Source organism: Halichoeres trimaculatus, unplaced genomic scaffold (assembly GCF_033239565.1).
Source record: "Halichoeres trimaculatus isolate MK-OKI-2021-1 unplaced genomic scaffold, fHalTri1.1 fHalTri1_scaffold_14, whole genome shotgun sequence".
Classification (NCBI taxonomy): Eukaryota; Metazoa; Chordata; class Actinopteri; order Labriformes; family Labridae; genus Halichoeres; species Halichoeres trimaculatus.
Window position 1 is genome coordinate 30,855,871 of NW_027437192.1, and position 20,745 is coordinate 30,876,615.

The 20,745-nt window shown below is 41.4% G+C and overlaps 2 protein-coding genes across 2 annotated transcripts; both read left to right on the forward strand.

Annotated features, from left to right (window-relative positions):
* The first annotated feature begins 3,067 nt into the window (after positions 1-3,067).
* Positions 3,068-8,928, forward strand: LOC141802514 (uncharacterized). Its single transcript, XM_074686042.1, has 4 exons — positions 3,068-3,172; positions 3,265-3,323; positions 6,629-8,796; positions 8,869-8,928. The coding sequence occupies exons 1-4, from the start codon at positions 3,150-3,152 to the stop codon at positions 8,875-8,877; spliced, it is 2,259 nt and encodes a 752-aa protein (XP_074542143.1). The 5' UTR covers positions 3,068-3,149; the 3' UTR covers positions 8,878-8,928.
* Positions 8,929-10,233: 1,305 nt separating this feature from the next.
* Positions 10,234-18,858, forward strand: kdf1b (keratinocyte differentiation factor 1b). Its single transcript, XM_074686981.1, has 4 exons — positions 10,234-10,418; positions 11,353-12,299; positions 12,400-12,486; positions 16,910-18,858. Exons 2-4 carry the CDS (start codon positions 11,372-11,374, stop codon positions 17,002-17,004), a joined length of 1,110 nt encoding a protein of 369 aa, XP_074543082.1. The 5' UTR covers positions 10,234-10,418; positions 11,353-11,371; the 3' UTR covers positions 17,005-18,858.
* The last annotated feature ends 1,887 nt before the right edge of the window (positions 18,859-20,745 follow it).

Consider the following 20,745-nt stretch of genomic DNA (forward strand, 5'->3'; position numbering starts at 1 on the left):
AAAAATAAGATTGTGGGTTTTAATAAATCTGGGTTTAAGAGCGGCATCATAAAAAGAGGAGCATACTGTACTCTGGAAGTAGGACAGGGTGACAGATTCATTTGTCGTCCTGCTTATTCTGGCAGCAGGGAGTGTCATTAATGAGCCGACTGCCCAAACACGGTCCAGGAGGAAGATTCACACCTGCCAGACTGCTAGGGAGTGTGTTTTTACTGTGTGTGTGAGAGTGTGTCACCTTCATGTGGAGCGTCCCACATGCTCACAGGAAGCTCATGTATGATGTCATACGTTTCCATTTTTCACAGATACATCAGAAGAGCAAATACCTCGGTGGAAGTGGAGTGTGTGCAGTGGAGATAGCAGCTCAGTGTGTGTGTGTGTGTGTGTGTGTGTGTGTGTGTGTGTGTGTGTGTGTGTGTGTGTGTGTGTGTGTGTGTGTGTGATTTATTCTCTGTGAACAGAAGGCAGAATCTGGCTGATCTTGGAAGTGCCGTTTGTCTCGGTTAGGGTCGACTGCCTCATTACTGCAGAGAGACGCCCGGGTCTCTTCAGCATCAGGGGGCGCATGAGCCGTCATTAATAATCCTAACAAGACCATCAAGACCAACGTGATCACTTTCAAGGGCAGCTTTGATGAAAAAAGGAGAAATCTCTGCATCACATACGCACCTAAAAAATGCACAAATTTACATTTTGCACTGTCGGATCTTAAAAATGTTATAAGTAGAATTTTAAAATGAAAAAAATAAGATATGGGGGTGGTTTCTGCTGTTCATCAGCTGATCAAAAGTTTAAGACCACAGCCTTTGAGAGATTAAATCTGAAACAAAATGTAGATTCATGTGATTTCCTGTCAGGTTTTCTCTCTGTGGTGACCTCCTGATGGTAAAGGCTAAAAATCTTTCTCTCTTTGAATGTGGTTGGATTCTTAAGCTGCATCAGCTTCTCACAACACACATATGTATGAGTGTATTGACAAGCAAATACAGACCTGATCAAAATCTTAAGACCAGTTGAAAAATTGCTAGAATTTACCTTTTTTAAATTTGGATCTTAATGAGGTTTTAAGTGGAGCTACAATATGCAAAAGCAGGAAGAGGGAATGTGACAAAAAACACTTAGAAAAAGTAATTTATTGAAAACAACAAGTAAACTGAAACAGGCTGTTTATCAGCTGATCAAAAGTTTAAGACCATCACTCAAATAATTATAAAAAAAAACTCTCCAAACCAGAAGAAAAGTATTTCTCAGTAGGACTCAGTAATGAGTAGCTCCACCGTTCTTGTTAATCACTTGAAAAATTGGTTTGGGCATGCTTGATGAGAGTGTTTCCAGGAAGCTTTTGGGAACATTGCTCCAAGTGGTGAAGATGGATTCATGAAGGACATCAACTGTCTGGAACTGACGGACATTTTTATAAACTTCCCTCGCCATCCATCCCCAAATGTTCTCTGTTGGATTTAAATCAGGGGAACATGTGGGATGGTCCAAAGAGTGATGTTATTCTCCCTGAAGAAGTCCTTCATCAAGCCAGCATTGTGACCTGCAGCGTTGTCCTGTTGTAAAACCAGCTGTTACCACACAGACCAGGGCCCTCAGTCATGAAGGATGCCCGCTGCAACATCTGCATGTAACCAGCCGCTGTTTGACCACCCTGCACCACCTGAAGCTCCAGTGTTCACTGAATGAAAAAGCTCCAGATCATGATGGACCCCCCTCCACTGTGCCGGGTAGAAAACATCTAAGGTGGGATCTCCTTGACATGGCAGTAACATTAAAGCCATCTGGACTGTCAAGGTTACATTTTTTCTCATCAGAGAATAAAACTTTTTTCCACCTTTCAGTGTCCCATGTTTGATGCTCCCTGGCAAAGTCTAAAACGGGCAGTTTTGTGGCGTTGAAGGAGACAAGGTCTTAGAATTTGTTTTTTTGTTTTTGAAACCCTTTTCCACAGATGCTGTCTGATGGTTATTGCGCTGCAGTCGGCAGCAGTAGGGGTCTTAATTTGGGTGGAGGACTGCCCTGTAGCTTAACAGACAGCGAATCAGATCCTCCAGCTCAGTGCAGGTGTCATTTTTTTGGGTCCATCACTAAACTTTTTTGTTCCATAATGCTCAGGATCTTTCTAGAAATGTAGAATGACTGTCTTACTGTGTCCAACCTCAGCAGCAATGGCACGCTGCGAGAGGCCTTGCTTATGCAGCTCGACGATCCGGCCACGTTCAAGAAGAGACAGCTTCTTAGCTCTAACCATCAGGAGGGCATGACTGTGTGAATGTCTGACAGAAAATGAACATTTTGAGCAGATTTTGCCTTTAATAGTCTGTGGTCTTAAACTTTTGATCAGCTGATAAACAATCTAATTAATTTTTTAATTTTAATTTTCTTTTTATTACAAGTTCCAAATGTTTTTTGTCTCACATCCCCTTCTTGCTTTTCCATATTGTAGCTCAATTTAAAACCTATTACGGTCCACATGTGCAAAATGCATTATCTAGCAATTTTTCAATTGGTCTTAAGATTTTGATCAGGTCTGTACCAAATAGTGGATAAACCTCCATGAAGACATCTTTACCACTTGGGGCAACGCTCCCACAGCCTCCTGGAAACACTCACATCAAGCACCAACAAGAACAATGGAGCTCCTCATTACTGAGTCCTTTTTGCAAACTTTGATTTCTGTTTTAGGAGGTTTTCTTTTCTTTTCCTTTTTTTTTTAGCTGTGGTCTTAAACTTTTGACTGGTTGATAAACAGGCTATTTCACTTTAATTGTTGTTTGTAATAAATTGCTTACTCATTGTTTTGTCTTACTCCTATTTCTTCTTTTAGTACTTTGAAAATGTACTTGAAACTTTTTTGAGAGCCAACAAAATGTACATTTGTGCAATTTTTCAACTGGTCAAAATGTTGGCATCTCTGAGCGCAGTGAATCTTTAGCCCTATGTCAGAGCAGCTGAGGAAAAGCAGAGGATCTCTCCCTCCCTCTTTCTCCCTGTCCCCCTGACTTCACACCACTGAGCACCTGTAAACAATCAGCTCATCAGGCAGTGATGAGAAGCAGGCTGAAATAGAAGCTTCCTCCCAGCAGCACAGACATGCAGAGCTAGTAGCTTCGAGGCAGTTGGGCTACTGAAGCTTTGACACAGGAATGGTTTGTGGAGTTCATTTGGGGTGAGTTTCTGCAGACTTCTTTGTGAGATCAGTTCCTGTCCCATTTCTTCTGATCCTGATTTTTTTTTCTCCCGTGTGTGATTTTTGTGCAGGATCTTGCTGGCAGTCTTTTGTCAAGCAGAGTATGTATGCTGTTCATGGGCTACACAAGGTGAGGGGAGAACAAATGTCACTGTTTTAACTCTGATTCACAAATAAAGTGCACAAAGACTCTAGACTCTGGAGCTTAAAACTCAGTGAAACAGTAACATCTAGTGGTTTAAACAAGTTACTGCAGTCACCTTTATGAACTTTTAGTCTCAGTGTGCAGAATTTAAAGCTAAAACTAGGGTTGCAGAGGGGTGGAAACTTTCCAGAAACTTAGCACAAAGAAATAAAGAAAATTTAAAAATATTCTGAATTGTTTTATCAGAACTTTCTTGACATCATGAAGTTCTCCGATGGTGCCTTTAATGACCTTGTGCTGCATCATGCTCAGTGCATGTAGGGGTCAGCAGCCCTGCAGTCAGCAAAGTGCTGCTATGTTGTCAAGGAATAACAGATATTCAAGTGAACATGTGTTAAATGTGGTTCTTTTAGCCCAACTTGTGCTACAATAAATCGTCTCTAACTATAAGTCAAGTTCCTTGTAAATTCCCAGTGTACTTCAATAAATAGCTGTACAAAGTTTCCAACTTGGAAAATTCTTCAGAAGAAATGCTTTTCTCCTGATTTGATTCTTACAATTGTTAGGAAGCCAAATTAAATTCCAATATCTGTGAAAAAGTTGGATAATATCTACAGACTATACCAGGAGCCATATTTTCCAAAAATTCACATCACATGTGAGTCAGTTTTTACAATTTATTCAGGAGATCTGATGTTGAGTTACTAGAGGCTAAGAAAAACCACAACCCCCCCTGCTGGAGAAAAGCTTTAACTTTTACAACCCTACTTAAAATCAAAGGCTAAAATAAAGGACTTCAACTGGGGGGTCATTTCAACCAAAAAAAAGCAAAATACTATCTAAAAATCCTAAAATAAAATCTCAATACTTCTGTGAGTAGATTTTTTTTAATCCTTTTTCTCTTTCCTTTGGTTTAGACTAAATTTTTCTGTCATTCTACTCCTTCTTATTCAAACACAGTGGTTCCTTTTACATCAAGCCAATTTTCCCAATGGAATGAATTGGAATGCAACTAAAATTTGTATTTTTCCTAATTAAAAAAAAAAAAAAAAAAAAAAAATTAGGGACGCACAATATCGGTATCGGCTGATAAAAGCTTAAAAAAAATAATCAAATGCAACTTGGTTATGATTAAAAATGCATTGTACATTTAAAGTTCATGTGATCTAAAGAAATTATTTTTCTGTTTTTCAATACTGAATGTCTTGAGTTTGAAAAAATAATACATTTCTTATTTATGGTAAAATCAAATGTTTTATGTGTATTTCTTAAACAAATAAGACCGTCACAATAAGAGTAACATAAATTCCAGTACAGGATAGACTTAGCTTTCTTTACAACGAAAAAAACAAAGAAACTTGTGATTATCGGTATTGGTATCGGCCAAAAGGGGTTTCGATATATCGGCAAAAATCCAATATCGTGCATCCCTAAAAAAAATACTAATTGAAGCCCCAAGCAGTGTTGGGTGGGTCCTTGCCACGTTGCCCTCTTCCCCCTTTGCCCTCTTGCCCTACTGCAGTCCCATTCCGCCTGTCCATCGTGGCAATTTTACCTCTGTTAAGATTTCATCCCTATAATGTGTGTGTTTGAAAAACATAGCAATTTCCCTTCTTCAGTGAGTCACATGACCAGCTGCGCTAAACTCCAAATGAGTGTGTGACATCATCATACAACTGCTGTGGAGGGAGTGAAATTTTCTGAAAGTTTTTTAAACAAGTCCTCATAGGTGCCAAAATTTTAACCTCAATCCCAGTAAAAAAAAAAAAGATATTTTTGTGGGAAATTTTGTCAGGAATCCAACCATGTCATTTTGTCACATGTTTGTGGGCATGTTTAGGTGTAAAACATACTATTTTCCCAGTCTAGTGGCTCACATGACCAGCTGCACTGATCTGGTGGAGTTCATTTGAGTGATGTATGTCCTGCTGTCTGTGAAGCTTTTACCCCCACTGTGAGGGGGTTGATCCCGTGTGTGTGTGTGTGTGTGTGTGTGAGAACATAGCATTTCCCTCCTTCAGTGAGTCACATGACCAGGTGCACTCGGCTCCTGATGAGTGCGTGACATCAGAGAACTGCTGCAGCAGAGGGAGGAATGAAATCACAAAAGTTTTGCAAACAACTCCTGATAGAGGCCAGAATGTTGACCTAATCCCTGTAAAGATATGACATCTTTGTCATTTTTGAATCTGTATGACTTTCACTTTTTTGTCTAGAGGCCCTAATGTGGCAGCCTGCATGTGCAGGAATGAGAAATCCTATGTATTAATGGAGGGAGCTGGAAAGGCTGCTGTGGGGTTCACCAACTTTGAGGGCTCTCTGTTTGAAAAACGGGGAACAACAAAATCCACAAATTTTGAATGGCAGGGTCCAGGCTGTCCTCTGAGGGGATTTCAAGCCGGTACCTCTTATGGTTTCAGACAAGTTAGTTTTTGAAGAAAGGGTAAAAATGAGGTGAAATTATATTTTGAAAGGCAAATAGCCAGCTTCCTGTTGGAAATAGATCAGGGGTATCAGTGTATCATTTTTGCGCCTCAGATGAGATGAACATTTTGACGTTGATTTGAGCTTTCTATGACATTCCAAGTGGAAACTAGAGGCATTTTAGTGTGCCTAGGTTGTGCTACAGAGCAAATTATGGGATGCTGGGGGTTAATTTTGATATGATATGAAATTTTTTTGTGATTGTGAGGTGTGTGCCAATTTTGGTGAGTTTTTGAGCACGTTTAGGGTGTCGATTTATTTGTGGAATAATGAAGAAACGGAACAAATAAAATGGTGCCCCGCCCTTTCGGTGAATGGCTGAAGTTACTAAATGAATTTTATAGGCTGATTTTTGCCACACTGAGTTCCAATGAGCTCTGTTTCCTCCTCCCTTTCAGATTATCTGTATAATGAGTAAGGTAAATGTCATTAAATAGCGCCATTGCAATCCCATTTGCAACTTTTTCTGGGTGTTTTTTTTTTGAGTAACATCTGAAAGAGTTGCAAAATATAGCACAACCAACGAATCTGAAGCTTGCTCATTGCCCAAATTTGAGTTCCTCATTTTAAATTCCCAGTTATTAAGAATTTTAGCTCTCAACTCAAAACAAAAAAATCTGTATGACAGCTCATAACTCGAAACTTGTTAGCTAGGACACTCGTAAAGCAAGGTACCCCATACTACTCTCACAGGTTGGCTGTAAACAATTTAACTGGATCCTCAAACATCCCTTACTTTTTAAGTGCATTTTAAAACTACAGTACAGTTTGCACCTTTCTAACTAGATTCTCCTTCATCTCCACAGCTCAACGTTCCCAGAGACAGAACAGCAATGAATATGTTGGCCTCTCGCAGCAGGACAGTGAACTAAAAAGACTTGGTGCCAGCGATCCCCAGAATGGACTCAGACAGGCCTCTGTTTCTCCAGGCCCGACCCAGAAAAGCAGCATTAACAGTCAGGGACACTCAGTCAGGTTTGGGCAGAGCAACTTGGTGTCTGAACTGAAATGGCAAAAACCAAAGCAACTGAATGAGCCCAAAAAATTCTTCGGCCTGTCCACAGCTATTGCTAGTGGAAATTCTGTGAGTCAGTACAAAAAGAGGCCGACTGACAGCTCAGTTGGCAGCAAGAAGACGACTTTGCCAGTTCAGCAGAGTGCTCACAAGTATCCAGCCGGCAGCTCTGCATCCCTTCACGCTCCCTCCAGCAGAAGCTCCACATTTTCCTCTGCCTACGATGGACAAGGAGACTCTTCTTTCAGCCAGAGGTCCTCCAACCTGTTCAGCCCAAGAGCCCCTTCATCACAAAGGCACTCGGCACGGACACAGACCTCTGCCACTGCCCCTGCCAGGAGAGTGAACATACGTCGTACCTCTAAGTTGTCTATCCCCTCCACTTTCTTAAAAACACACCCTGCTGCCTTACAGCCCCGCAACCTCCAGAGTTACAGCTCCACCTCAACTGGCTCACTGGATTCCTCCTGGAACAGGAGTCCTGCCCAAGGAGCTCTGTACCAGCCCCCTCCTGGAAGTGATGGAACTCGTTACGCCCCGTCCAGAGTCTACAGCATCCCCGAACAGTTTGGAGGCTTTGGCATCAGACGACTGAGCGAATCCGTGGAGCAGAAGAGTGCCACGAAACCCCTGGAGAGCTACATAACTTCTTCAGGACCCATTGTGCTGGTGCAACCTCAGGTCCAGAGTGTTGATGAGCTGGTGCAGACCCACACAGCTCTTTCTGCAAATGATGTGGGACAGAGACCTCAGGCCCAGAGCTACACAGCTCCATCAGCCCAGGCTGTGTCTAACAAACCTCAGGTCCAGACTGTCAGGAGGTCACAACAAACCCAAGTGGCTCCCCCAGCACAGATTGTCTCTTACAAACCCCAGCAGAGCTACACCCACTCATCAGCACAGGTTGTGGTTTACAAGCCTCAGGTCTACAGTGAAAGAAAACCGTCCCAAATGGCTCCTTCAGAGGGCAGATACTCTCACAAACCTCAGCAGACTTTCACCGCTTCATCCGCACAGGCTGTTCCTTCCAAGGCTCAAGTCCAGAGTGCTCAACAGTCGGCGCAGACCCACACAGCTTCTGCAGCGCACACTGTGCGATATAGACCTCAGGCCCAGAGCTACACGGCTCCATCAGCCCAGGCTGTGTCTTACAAACCACAGGTCCAGAGTGAAAGGAAGCTACAACAAACCCAAGTGGCCCCTCCAGCGCAGATTGTGTCTTACAAACCACAGCAGACTGACACCGCTCCACCAGGGCAGATGGTGTCTTACAAACCTCAGGTCCAGACTGGTGGCGAGCCAGCACAGACCCACACAGCTTCTTCAGGATACATTGTGCCCTGTAAATCTCAGTTCCAGACTGTCACGAAGTTTCAACAAACAGTGCCTTCAAATCTCCTCTCCTTCAAACCACAGCAGAGTGACACCGCTCCATCAGCACAGGCCGTGTCTTACAAACCACAGGCTCAGAGTGAGAGGAGGCCACAGCAGGTCCAAGCAGCTCCCTCAGTGCAGATTGTGTCTTATAAACCTCAGGGTCTCTCAGCACAGAGTGTTTTATTCAAGCCACAAGCTCAGAGCATCATGAAGCCGCAGCTGACAGACATCGCTCCATCATCATCACAGACCGTGTCTTACAAACCTCAGGTCCAGAGCGTCAGAGAGCCAGCGCAGACCCACACAGCTTCATCAGCTTACAGTGTTCCACAGAAACCTCAGGTACAGACTGTCAGGAAACCACAACGGACACAAGTGGCTCCTTCAGGGCCACAGGTCTACAATGAAAGGAAACAGGAGGCCCAGACATCGTCTTCAGAGAGCAGAGACTCTTATAAACCCCAGCAGACTTTCTCAGTTCCTTCAGCACAGACTGTTTCTGCCAAACCTCAGGTCCAGAGAGTTCATGAGCCGTCCAGCTGGAAGAGGTTCAAACCGAAACAACAGCTGATACTCCAGCAGGTGAGTGTCTAACCTCAGTTTCTGCTTTTTTTTAACACATCTAAATTTTAATGTGCTTTTTGTCTTGAACAGATGCAGTAGGGGGCTTCACAAGATGATTAAGTGTTTTGAAAATAAATGTGTTTATTTAAATCTTTTCTCCTGTGTGGTCTTTGGTGAACCCTGAACTGTTCTTTATTGAAACGGTCATGGTGCCATCTAGTGGGTGAAGGTTGCAGTACACCAGAGCATTGAACAAACTGTTGGCGTTCCTTTCCAAAAAGACTTTAAAAACTTGAGACGAGGCACATAAAATGCATAGTATACTAAGCACAAAGGCAAATTATTCTCCTAGGTTAGGTTTTTTGATATAGTGGATGAACATGACGTTGTGATAAAGATTCAGACCAGTTCAGCCTGTGTTGGTGTGATAAAACTAGCCCATGAGTCCAAAGAATTTTTTGCCTGAATTATTTTCATCCAACTGGACTATGAACAATTTCATTATTTAAGTACTTCTGTTTTCAGCGTTTGTGTCCAGTCTATTTTAATATTTATAATAAAGCTCTAACAATTCTGATTTACTTCCCTGTCAAAATGTTGATCATGCGTACCTGAGCATTGAATATGCTTGCTCTTGTTTTCTTTAATATTAAGCCATTATTTATATTTTAACAAGCCAAAATAATTCATTTTTATTTAATTTCCGTTTTGTTTGTATTGATTGAGTCATCCTATCACTGATATAGTATCAGGATGGACATTTCTGTTGTGTTCTGTGCTCACTTATTGAAAAAAAAATCTTTTTTTTTTTATTTTTTTATTTTTTTTATTACAAAAAAATTACCTTTATATGTAAATAAGATTTTAAGGCATAATTTATATATTTTATATGAGTCTGAATAAAACAAGAAAAGATGCCTTTTCTTTAAAAAAATAAAATAAGATAAATCTGTTAACTATGAGTTTGAGGCACAATATAAGTTTTTGCACAATATTTTTTCTTTTTCTTTAAGTGTTTCTTTAAGTTATTTTAAGTATTAAGGAATATTTTATACAAAAGTATGGTTAAAGCTATTTTGTCCTCTTTGAGTGTCTGTGGGTATTCTTTCATTATCTCCAAAAGGCCGGGTAGGGGGGGTCCTCTTTTTGGCTTTTCAGAATATGGTCACTTTACACAGCATACTACATTTAAAAGTAGTAAATACTGCAGCTGGTTTGAAACAGCCTTCATTTCAGAAACGGACAGGTGACGTCACGGAGGCTGTGTCCATTTCTATGGTCCTTTTATTATACAGTGGCCCCATTTATTTACAGTCCACAGCGTGTAACTGATGTTATTTTCCGGAGTTGCAGTGAACGCTTCCTTACGATAAGCAGAATTCAAAACCGGAACCTTACCTGCGTTTTATTTTCGCAGTCATGACCGGAAGTCCAATTGTTTTTGTGGCTACCAGGTGCGTTTCCTCCACCTTGACGCGCAGGTACACGGATTCGGTGGAAAACTTTGACTGAATCCGGCTCATTACAGCGATGTTTCTGATATAACAGAGTCCAGAGTGGATTAAAACAGACATGTTCAATGAAAACTGAGGAGGAGGTCTGCGATTCTGGAGCCAGCTGGAGGACGCACCGAGTGATCTGTGAGTAATGTTCGACTGGAGTCCGTGAAAGTCCTCTAATGGAGGAAAGAGACGCAGTGACAGGTCGCCATGAAAGTGAAAATACTTTGGATACACGAAGCCACTTGTGGCGTCATGTTTGTCAAACTACAACATTTACCCTTACTATAGTAAATATAACGATAGACCCATTCAGTCTAATAATTTCATTGTGTTTATTAGTTTTTTTTTTTTTAAGTGCTGAGCAGAGTCGCCCTCAACTGATGCAACAAAGCACGTAACACACGATTCAGTCACAAATAGAGATGTACCACACAGAAATGTGAGATTTGAGCAGAAAAATGTTTTATTTTGTAATATTCTAACCAAAATATGAGATTTCTGACCAATTTAATCCTTTACTCACTGCAGCCTCGCAGGCAGGTGCAACAAACACAAAACAAATAGGTGTGCCATCTTACATTAATTCATAACTGTGCACATTTAAGCTATTCAAAAGAGTATGGTTTGCCTTGTTTCAGTTTTATTATCCAAACAGGACAATAGTTCTCTGAGTTAATTCAAAATTATTAAAACAAGCTGTTTACCATCTTCATTAAGGCCGACTGTTTGTTTTCTGTTGTATAACATGGACAGTCAAACTTAAGGATTTTATTTATTTATTTATTTACTTTGATTAGAAAGGTTATTACGGCCTAACCAAGAGCTTTCTATCATTTATATGTGTCACTGCTCCTCTGCTCCACATCCTAACAAAACCAGTTGGGTAACTTCACCTGCCACCTGAGGATAGTAGTTTCATGTGTGGTCTGAAGAGAGATGCCCTCAGGTGGCTACAAGTGGGGCTTGCTCTGCAGATTCAAGAAAGATGGACTTTTCATTTCATGATGCTATCTCACTCTGTGTAGTGAATTCCTAACACCTCAGCTGACCAAATTTTTTTGACCTTGTCCAGGTTTCTGAGCCAGGACGTCATGTCTGCCAGCAGCTCTGGCAGTCTGAGACACAGCGCAGGACCAGGAAGCTACAAACACGGACCCAGTCAGAGCAGCAGCCAGAGGTCCTCATATGAGGAGCGATGTGTGGACCCGGTGGAAGACAGGCTCCCGACCCCGGAGCCAAAAACAATCCACAAAGCTCACCTGAAAGATGCAAACGGAAAGGAGTCTGAGACGATCGGCTTCATCCCCGGCTCTGCTGATCCTCCCTCTGCGACTCAAACCTGCAACCCCTGCGCCTCTCAGAGGAGCTGTAGGACCTTTGTGTGCAGCGTGCTCACCTGTGGCCTTTATCGGGTCTGCCAGCGCTCCATCCTTGCTCCGTGCTTGGCGCCCAAGGAGAGCTCAACAGATGAAGCGGAGAAAATCAGCCTGCGTGCCGTGAACCAGGAGGTGAAGAAAGAAGAGGACACAGCAGACTGGCTCGGGGTTGTCCGCATTGGTGGAGTTCAAGTCGACAGTCCGAGAGATTATTTAGATGCTGATGTAAAACCTATGTCATATGCCCGCCCAGCCAGCAGTCACACGTGGTCCAACCATGCGTCTCTGCAGGAGTCCATGAGGTTTGATGACTGGGAGGATGGTGAGGAGAACGTAGACTCACTGATCACTAAGAAGCTGCTGGAGCTCTACTCTGAGTATCAGATCGAAGAGTTGGCCAGGTGCACCTCCGACTCGGTGTTCCTGAGGAAGAGCAAAGCCATTAACCAGCTCATCAACTCGCTGGCAGAGGAGCACAAAATGGACGAGCAGGAGGCCGAGTGCCGGCTGGTGCGGGGGATCATTCGCATCAGCACTCGGAAAAGCCAGAGGAAGCCGGCTGTATCCAGGAGAGAAAAGACGCTTTCAGACAGCGGGAACGAGACAATGAGAGACAGTGACTTCTCTACATTCAGCAACAACAGTAGGTTTAGCTTTTCCTTGTCTTTACTTCTTCATTCTTTACGGTAAACGGAGCAGATTTCCTCATATCACCTGATCATGTCCTGTTTTGTCTTCTCAAGATGACTACAAATCAAATCCAAACATCCAAATATCTGAGCTGACCTCTTCTGACCAGTGTGCCAGAGAGATGTGGAGGAACAATGGAGGTAAAACAACAAGTCAACATTCACACTTTTTCAGACTGTGCCTCATCATCCACACAGCTCAGGAAGTCTGAGACCAAATATTTGTGTTGATAATCAGCCCATGAGATGCTTTTCAGCCAGTCAGACCCCTGCATCGATAAGCATCTATCCCAGTCAGATTCAGAATCAGAGTTAGAAATGCTTTCTTTCTTTGGTGAATTCCCCCCTCCTCCTCCCTCACCAGCTGATCACCTCAACTCTACTTCAGTGGAGATCTCCCAAGAAGGGCTTCTGAACAGTACAGTTATAGCACCAACTACAGGCCTGGCATGCTTACTACAGCATTTTCAGTCCCTCTGCGTTTCCGTGTATATGCAGATTTTTTTCACTGCTTTTTAGAGCTTTCAGATGAAACGTTGTCGTGTAAATGGGGCCTTTAACATTCGGAGCTCTGCAGGAATCTCCAGAGATTTGAATGATTTCAGCGCTACCAGCTGAGCACAGTGTTAACATAGTATCAACAAAGGCAACAGTGTGTGTTGCCCAATTTGGCAACATTGTGCGATCTGCATTTATAATGATTGGTGATGTAAGTTTACATGATTTGATATAAAGGAACAAGCAGGGATTGTTGGTACTTGTGAATATTTAATTTGTAATTAAGAACACACAAATTTCTATTTTAGATATTTTGAAAATGTATAAAGCAACTAAAAGAAGCTTGGACTGTAGTGTTTTCAGTACACTACAGTATACTGTTTGGTTTAATTTTAGTTTAAATGCTTTTTCATTTAGTTGTCTGTTCTCTTTTTCTTAAATGCTGTAGCCCATGCATCCTTATTTGAAGTACACAACTAGAACAATTAATGCTATTAATCAGAGTGGGGGTTCCCAAACTACATCCCCACAGCTTGATGCTGACACCACCATGCTTCACTGTAGGGATGGTATGGTCCAGGTGATGACAGAGTGTGGTTAATCATAGTGGGGGTTCCCAAACTACTCTACAACTAAAAGTCCAACAACTTCTCAAGCAATTATGGAAATGCAGTGCGCTGCTCTCCCTCCAATTGACAGTTAATGTGGACTGCCCATCTGTGACTTGTTTCCCTTCCCATGACCAATACTGTCAATATAATTTTTCAAATAACAAGGTAATCATGAACGGGTCTCCTGGTTTGTGACATGTTGGAGGGGTGGGCCTTAAACACCAAGGTCTGTTTGTGCTGCCCCTGGAGCCACAGGGTGAAATAAGGGTTTACAGAAACTCCAGTTACAGAAAAATCTGGATTTTTTTGTTGTTGGGGTAAGTCATGTACGACCTCTATGGGGTCACCAGAGGGACAGGATAAACGCTTAAAAAACACAGTTGCCCCTCTTCAGTAGTTTCAGAACCACAATATGGAGTGGTGTTTGCCACATATATGATGATGTTTAATTGGAAAACAACTATCAGGTCCCAGGTGAACTCCATGAAGTTAATGTTAAATGGTGTGTCATTCCCTCAGTCTGTTTCTGGTAGCCTGTAGATTTATTTGGCTGTTATAATTGGGGGAATCCATCATGAATGCTGGTGACAACACTGTCTAGCCTCAGAGTACTAATGGAGAAGGGATTGTTTTCATTACACACAGCTTTCATACTGGTTTCACTTCCTGATAATGTCTGTTAACATCCAGTTTTCTTTCTGGTTACACAAACAGGGCAGGGCTGTACTGTAGCCTGGATCTGTCTTCTGAGTTACAGCATTGTATCAAAAAAATGTTGGTGTTTTTTAATAGTGGGGCTCTCTGAGGTATTTGTTGACAGTATGTGTGTATCATTGGTTAGTTAGTTTGGTCTGTTTGTTGAGGTACTGTCTGACCAACCATATGAAAACCACCTGCAGCACCTCATATGACTTTTCTGTAATGATGCTGCTTTAGTTAGGATGTAAGTTTACTGTTCATGGAGAGTCTTTTTTACTGGAAGCAAAGATCAACTGCTACAGAAAGGGTAAACACTAGTACTGGTGAAAGTGTATGCTCTATGTTCTTTAAGTTGCTGTTCTGAGGCCATTGTTTTTGGACTCTTAAAGAAAAGATGTAAACAGCAGCAGTAAACTGTGGATGGTCTGTGATGCAAACTGTAGTCATATGTAGGCCACAGGTATCCTCTAATTCAGAAAGGTCCTGAAATACTCTTGCAGACTAAATACACCATTCGTGTCTCTGGTTTTGCTTCACTCTTTCACAGCTAGGGATGGGTACCTTTCACAGCACTTGGCAATTGGTATCAGTGCTCAGTTTTTGGTACTTTTATGTTTATGTGGTGAAAAATATTAGTTTGTGTAACAATAAAATCTCAAAGTTTTTCAATTTTACATTTTTATTATTTAATAAACTTGCAATGCTGTGTTTATGTCCAGTATGGAAAATCGCCTGCTCTTCACTTCCCACAAGGATGCGTTTAGGTACCTCAACATGTTACCTTTTGAATTTACGTTAATCGATACTTAGTACTACAGACAGTACCTAATTTGGTACCCATCCCTAGTCACGGTGCTGGATCAGATAGATTTCTATTCAGGTCATCGTGTTAACTTGCACTGGATCAGCTCCATTGGGCTCTGGCTGTATTAGGTTGCAGCAAATACCAAGCCTCCTTATTTTGCCAGATGTCTAAGTTGTGATAGAAGTTTTTTTTCATTTAAGTTAAAAACTTAAGCACCGCGTGTCCAGAAATATTCAGAGTCTTAGCTCAATCCTTTGTTGATGCACCTTTGGCAGCAGTTACACCTCAGGTCCTTTTGAATATGATGCCACAAGCTTAGCACACCGCCCTTTGGTCAGTTTGGATCAATCCTCTCTGCAGCTCCTCTCAGCTCCATCAGGTTGGATGGTGCACAGCCATTTTCAGATCTCCAGAGATGTTTGATCAGGTTCAAGTCTGGGCTCTGGCTGGACCCCTTAAGGACCTTCACAGAGTCATCCTGAAGCCCCTCCTTTGATATCTTGTCTGTGGTCTTAGGGTTGTTGTGCTGCTAAAAGATAAATGGTGACCCCAGTCCAAGGTCTAAAGCGCTCTGGATCAGGTTTTCATCCAGGATGTCTCTATACATTGCTGCATTCATCTTTCCCTCAATCCTGACTGGTCTCCCAGTTCCTGCTGCTGAAAAACATCCCCACAGCATGATGCTGACACCACCATGCTTCACTGTAGGGATGGTATGGTCCAGGTGATGAGTGGGGACTGGTTTCCTCCAAACATGACGCCAAAGAGTAGACATGCACCAATCGATGGGTGCCAATTTCTTTAATTTTGGGGGATCGATGATCAGGGATCAGTGATCGGCCCATTCTTCCATATGGAACTGATCCTCCAGGAAGGTCTGACAGCCAGCCATTGTTGCTTTTTGCTCTGAGACCTAAAACTCAGGAAACTTTATTGGTTGTTTAGGCAAAGCAAGTTTATTTATATAGCACATTTCAGCAAGGCAATTCAAAGTGCTTTACAGGCAGAACAAATTGGAAGAAAACAATTACAATTCAATTAAAAGGCAGATTAAAATTAATAAGATACTGTAAACAAAAATGAGATTAAAAGAAAAAAAATAAAACAGATTTTAAGTTAAAGCATAAAGATTTTATTGTTTCACAGGTATTGTTCTGTGATTTTCAATAAAATTAGATTGGAACATTGAAGGTATACGCTGTCAGTTACAAAAAGAATAAAAATTGGTATTGGCAGGTCTGGCTTTATTAGGATCGGTGATTGGCCAGAAAATTGTGATTGGTGCACCCCTACCAAAGACTTCAATCTTTGTCTCACCAGAGCAGAGAATTTTCTTTCTCATGGTCTGAGTCCTTCAGGGGCCTTTGGGCCTTTAGGTGGACTCCAGCTGGGCCTGATTGGTGGACTGCTGCATGGAGCTCTGACAGAGTGACCACCAGGTTCTTGGTCACCTCCCTATCTAAAGCTTTTTAAGAACAGAATGCCACTGAGCTCCATTTTGAGCTTTGTGGTAAAAGTTGTAAATAATTAAATACATGTGATGTCTCAGTTTCTGTTTAAAAAAAGTTTTATAAGTTTGCAAAATTTTGATTTTTTTTTTCCAAGTTGTCATTAAGAGGTGTTGTGTGTAGAACACTCCAGAATGAGGCCATAATACAACAAAATGTGGAAGAAGTGAAACACTGTGAAGATTTCCCTGATGCGCTGTATATGGTGGCACTGTATGACATGTATTTCACTGACCCAGTCTGCATTGGTTGGTAGCCGAGCTTCCAGCTCTCCAGATGGTTTTCAGATCAAAGGGTAGATCTGACAGGGCTCCTCAGTGGGTAATTCCACTCATCACTGGCAGGTACCTCACAGAACCCCACTTATAGAAAATAAACTACCCCTCTAAGTGGAGTTAATGTCCAGCTCTTTCTCCTTTCTTGTCATCCTTTTGTTCCCACAGGCCACACTTCCAGTTCTCCGACAGCCTGCTCACCCTCTCACACAGCGTCCAACTCCTCAGGTGTCCCTCTTATCCGGACTTCAGTGAGAACATGATTCCTGCACCATGCTGGCGTCCACTGCTTGAATGATTTGTCCTGCTGCGTCCACATGGTCACGTATGAGGAGGTGAAAGATGACACGCCATGCACAGGAGTGTCCAGCTGAGCCGAGCTCTCTGTGGACAAACTTTAGCTTTAAAAATGTGAATGTTCACATTGTCTGAAGGACTGGAGTGAACTCAGGGCTCTGTGTGTAGATATTTATGAGTAAATATTTGTGTGTTTGAAGGATGGCTTTATTGAAGGCAGATTGTTGAACATAATTAACCGTCCCTTGTCCTTGAAGGAGAGCATAGGTGTGTTCATGAAACCTGATCGGTTCAGATTATTCTGCTGCTGCTGTTCTGCAAAGGACGCTTGGATTCAGTCTGCAAAATAGACATAAAAACCAGTAACAATGGCACATTTTGTAATCATATCTGCACCGTCTAAGATAATTTTTCTGATTTAAATTTTAAGTCCTTAGGATTTAGAGTTTTTACACTGCAAAAAACTGAAATCTTATCAAGTGTTTTGTCTTCTTTTAAGTAAAACATGTCTTGTTATACTCGATAGGAGCCGCATTCACCTGACCAGTCCAGAAAAATGTCTTGTTTCGAGTTAATTAAAGACAAAAATGAGGTCTGAATTTCTTGTAACCAGTAAAAAAAAACTGCCAATGGAATAAGAAAGATTTGCTTGGAACTGGAATAATGTGACTTTTCTCTTGTTCCTTCGGTATATTTTTTTAACTTGTTACTAACAGTTCAGAGTTTTTTGCAGTGTATCACATTTTGGATCAGTTGTCATAATTTTTCTTCAGATATTTCCGTGTTTTTTTTTAATCCAGAAAGACTGTTTTTGTATTTCTCTTTTATGCTCTGTTTATTTCTTTGAGTTAACTAGGCTGACCTGAGGAAGCCTTAGTGTCATACAGAAACAGTAGCAGCTTTCACTTGGCAGCAAAGTTAATGAATGATGGGGTTTTCCCCGCAGACAGATCTCCTCTTCTTCAGAAAAAGCTTGTGGCTGGACACCGAGTTTTTTCTCCTAATCTCATAAATCTTTGTTTTGTCCTTTAAAGAAATCTGATGAGTGCAATTTTCCCTTAAAATGATTGTTTTTTATCCTCGCTACATGAAGCCTATATTGTCTGTAGTGAACTGGATGTGTGATGCATCATGGGTAATTTCTGTATATCCTCTGGTAATGTACATTGCTTTGAGAGCTGGTAGCTGCTGGTCCGTACCACTTTGTGTTTTGTGTTGTAAATTATTTGTGAAATTCTGAGCTGATTCATGAAGTAGATGTCTGCGCGCTGTGTTTGCTCCTGGGTGCTGATGGGAAATTGTCCAGCTGTCTCAGCTCTGTGTTTTTCTTATCAGCCTTAGTTTATTGACCCTATTGTGTTTCCTTAAGTCTAAAACAAGTGCCTCTTGTTGCTCCCCTGTGTGCCATAATTAAAGTCAGCGTATTAAGACCTTTGTGCTTTAAGCTAACATGGACTGAGATAGTTCAAATAACTGAACACCCCTCTTTGTTTTAAGTGCGTCTGGAATTTGGCTGTAATCACAGAGCGGTTATGATGAAATGATGTCAAACTGGTTGCTCTGGTTTTCACTCAAAACCCAAAAAGGCACCTGGACTTTGAAATAAGTGATGATAAATGTGTCATTAATAGCTAACTGTAGCCTCCTCTCTTCAGATAAACTGCTTTAACTCTTGCTTGAGTAGCATTTTGGTCTGATTTGCACCGTAGATTAGCTTTGATAGTTTCATATAGATGTAAAACTGTATCTTTCTTACCTTAAATAGCGAGAAGTGTTGCCAAGGCTTTTATTTGGAAAGCACACACTCTGAAAAAGTGATTTGTCACCATAATAAAGTTAATGAAGTTAAACACAAAGTAAAAAGTGTTTCCTCTTGGTTTTTTTCAAGCCTTGTCACATTAAACATGCACAGACCAAAATTTCATCTTGAATCACTCCTCACCCCTGTGACAGCCTCTGCTGTCACTCTGTAACAGCCAGAGGAACTTCTTCCAGAGGAATCAGCTCACTCTTTGGACCATCCTGATGTTCCCCTGATCTAAATCACTCTGACAACATTTGGGGATGGATGGAGAGGGACGTTTACAGAAATGGACATCAGGTCCAGACAGTAGATGATCCTCCATGAAGACATCTTCACCACTTGGAGCAACGTTCACACAGACTCCTGGAAATACTCAAAGCAAGTATCAGCATTGTTTGCAATATAATGCTGGCTCAAATATTTTTGTCTTACTCCAATTTCTTACTTTCTTTTTTGCATTTTTTTTTCATTTTAAAACTCTTCTCTACTCTACATAAAACCTTCTTAAGAGCCATAGGTGTAAAATGTAAATGTGTTCAATTTTTCAACTGGTTCTTACATTTTGCTTAGGTGTGTGCTTATATATGTGTGTATCAGTATATTGACAAACAAATGTATTAATTTATTTATGTTAAGATTTATAAATTATGAATCTAAATATCTATAATGACTGATTTATATTTATACAACAATGTTATATCCATCTAGCTAGTACAACTTTTTTAATGTTGCACTAAGTGTGTTAAAAACTTGGACAACTTTTAAAAAGAGATGATTATTGCACATGTTGGTGGTTATAAAAGGGGAGCTGATGAGATCATTATTTTTTACTAATAATGGAGAGAGGATTTTTGCACTCTTTTTATCTTTTCCTTTCTCTTACATGTTCTAAATGAACTATTGCAATCAATCAAACAAACCTATGACCACATGAGGGAGTTAAAGGATATTTGTAGGTAAGTCCACTCTATTTGTCTTCATATCTGCACAGCTGGTTGATTTTAATGCAGAGCTAAATTACTTTTTACAGCGCCGGGCTATAGAAAGGGTTCAAAGGTTTGTCATTACGAAAGATCACTCAAAGAGTTTTTCGCTTGGATTATATTGCGCTGATATAATCTTTGTCAGTACATGTGTCATACTCGTGTGGCCAATGCTTGGCTTGAAGAACAGCTCCAGGTGGGGGTTCACTGCCTGAATGCTGGAAGCTGCTTCAAGGATGCAGCTTTAGTTGTTTGTGTCCTTTGGTTGGAAGAGGTCTCTAGTGGCACTCAGAGAAAGATGAGGCACTAAGACTTTGAGCAGCTGTCAGGAAAAGAGGGTTCTGTCAGAGCTCATAACTGAGCACTGGAAATAATCAGACCTATCTGATTTCTTTGGTTTAAGAGCAGCACTCCTTTCAGGTAAGCAGAGCTACTCATATGAGCTGAGAGTCAGCTTTTTTAGTTTTAGTTTAGTTGAGTTTAGTTTAATCACACGTATTATCACTTATACAAGTGTATCACAGATATACCTGTACATGTATGTATGTATATATAAATATAAATATGTACAGTCCATATTTTTCTAGGACTGGATGTGTGAAAGGATGACCCCAAAGAAGCTATTTAAAGCCTTTAGCAGGGGTCCAAGTCAGCTTCCACAACTGATTTCAACAAGTTCTTAGTTTGTTGACACAACCAGGAGTTGGCTCCTCTTCAGTAAGTCCCGCCAGCTCAAGTTGTTGTAATAGATAGTGTGAGGATGTTGATGCTTATTAGTGCTGGACCCCTTCACATAACTCTTCACAACGCTCCATCTTTAACTTCCTCCTTTTTGGTAGAACACCTCTAATCACCCAGGTCTCTTCTCTTTCCACCTGCTGGCAATGAGGCTGTTAATCTCAGAAGCTGCACAGGGACAA

Excerpts from the sequence above, each read along its gene's own strand:
- LOC141802514 (XM_074686042.1), top strand. The coding sequence starts at position 3,150 with ATGGTTTGTGGAGTTCATTTGGG. Across the intron at positions 3,173-3,264 it reads GTTTGTGGAGTTCATTTGGG|GATCTTGCTGGCAGTCTTTT; the intron begins GTGAGTTTCTGC and ends ATTTTTGTGCAG. Across the intron at positions 3,324-6,628 it reads CTGTTCATGGGCTACACAAG|CTCAACGTTCCCAGAGACAG; the intron begins GTGAGGGGAGAA and ends TCATCTCCACAG.
- kdf1b (XM_074686981.1), top strand. The coding sequence starts at position 11,372 with ATGTCTGCCAGCAGCTCTGGCAGTCTGAGACACAGCGCAGGACCAGGA. Across the intron at positions 12,300-12,399 it reads CTCTACATTCAGCAACAACA|ATGACTACAAATCAAATCCA; the intron begins GTAGGTTTAGCT and ends TGTCTTCTCAAG. Across the intron at positions 12,487-16,909 it reads GATGTGGAGGAACAATGGAG|GCCACACTTCCAGTTCTCCG; the intron begins GTAAAACAACAA and ends TTGTTCCCACAG.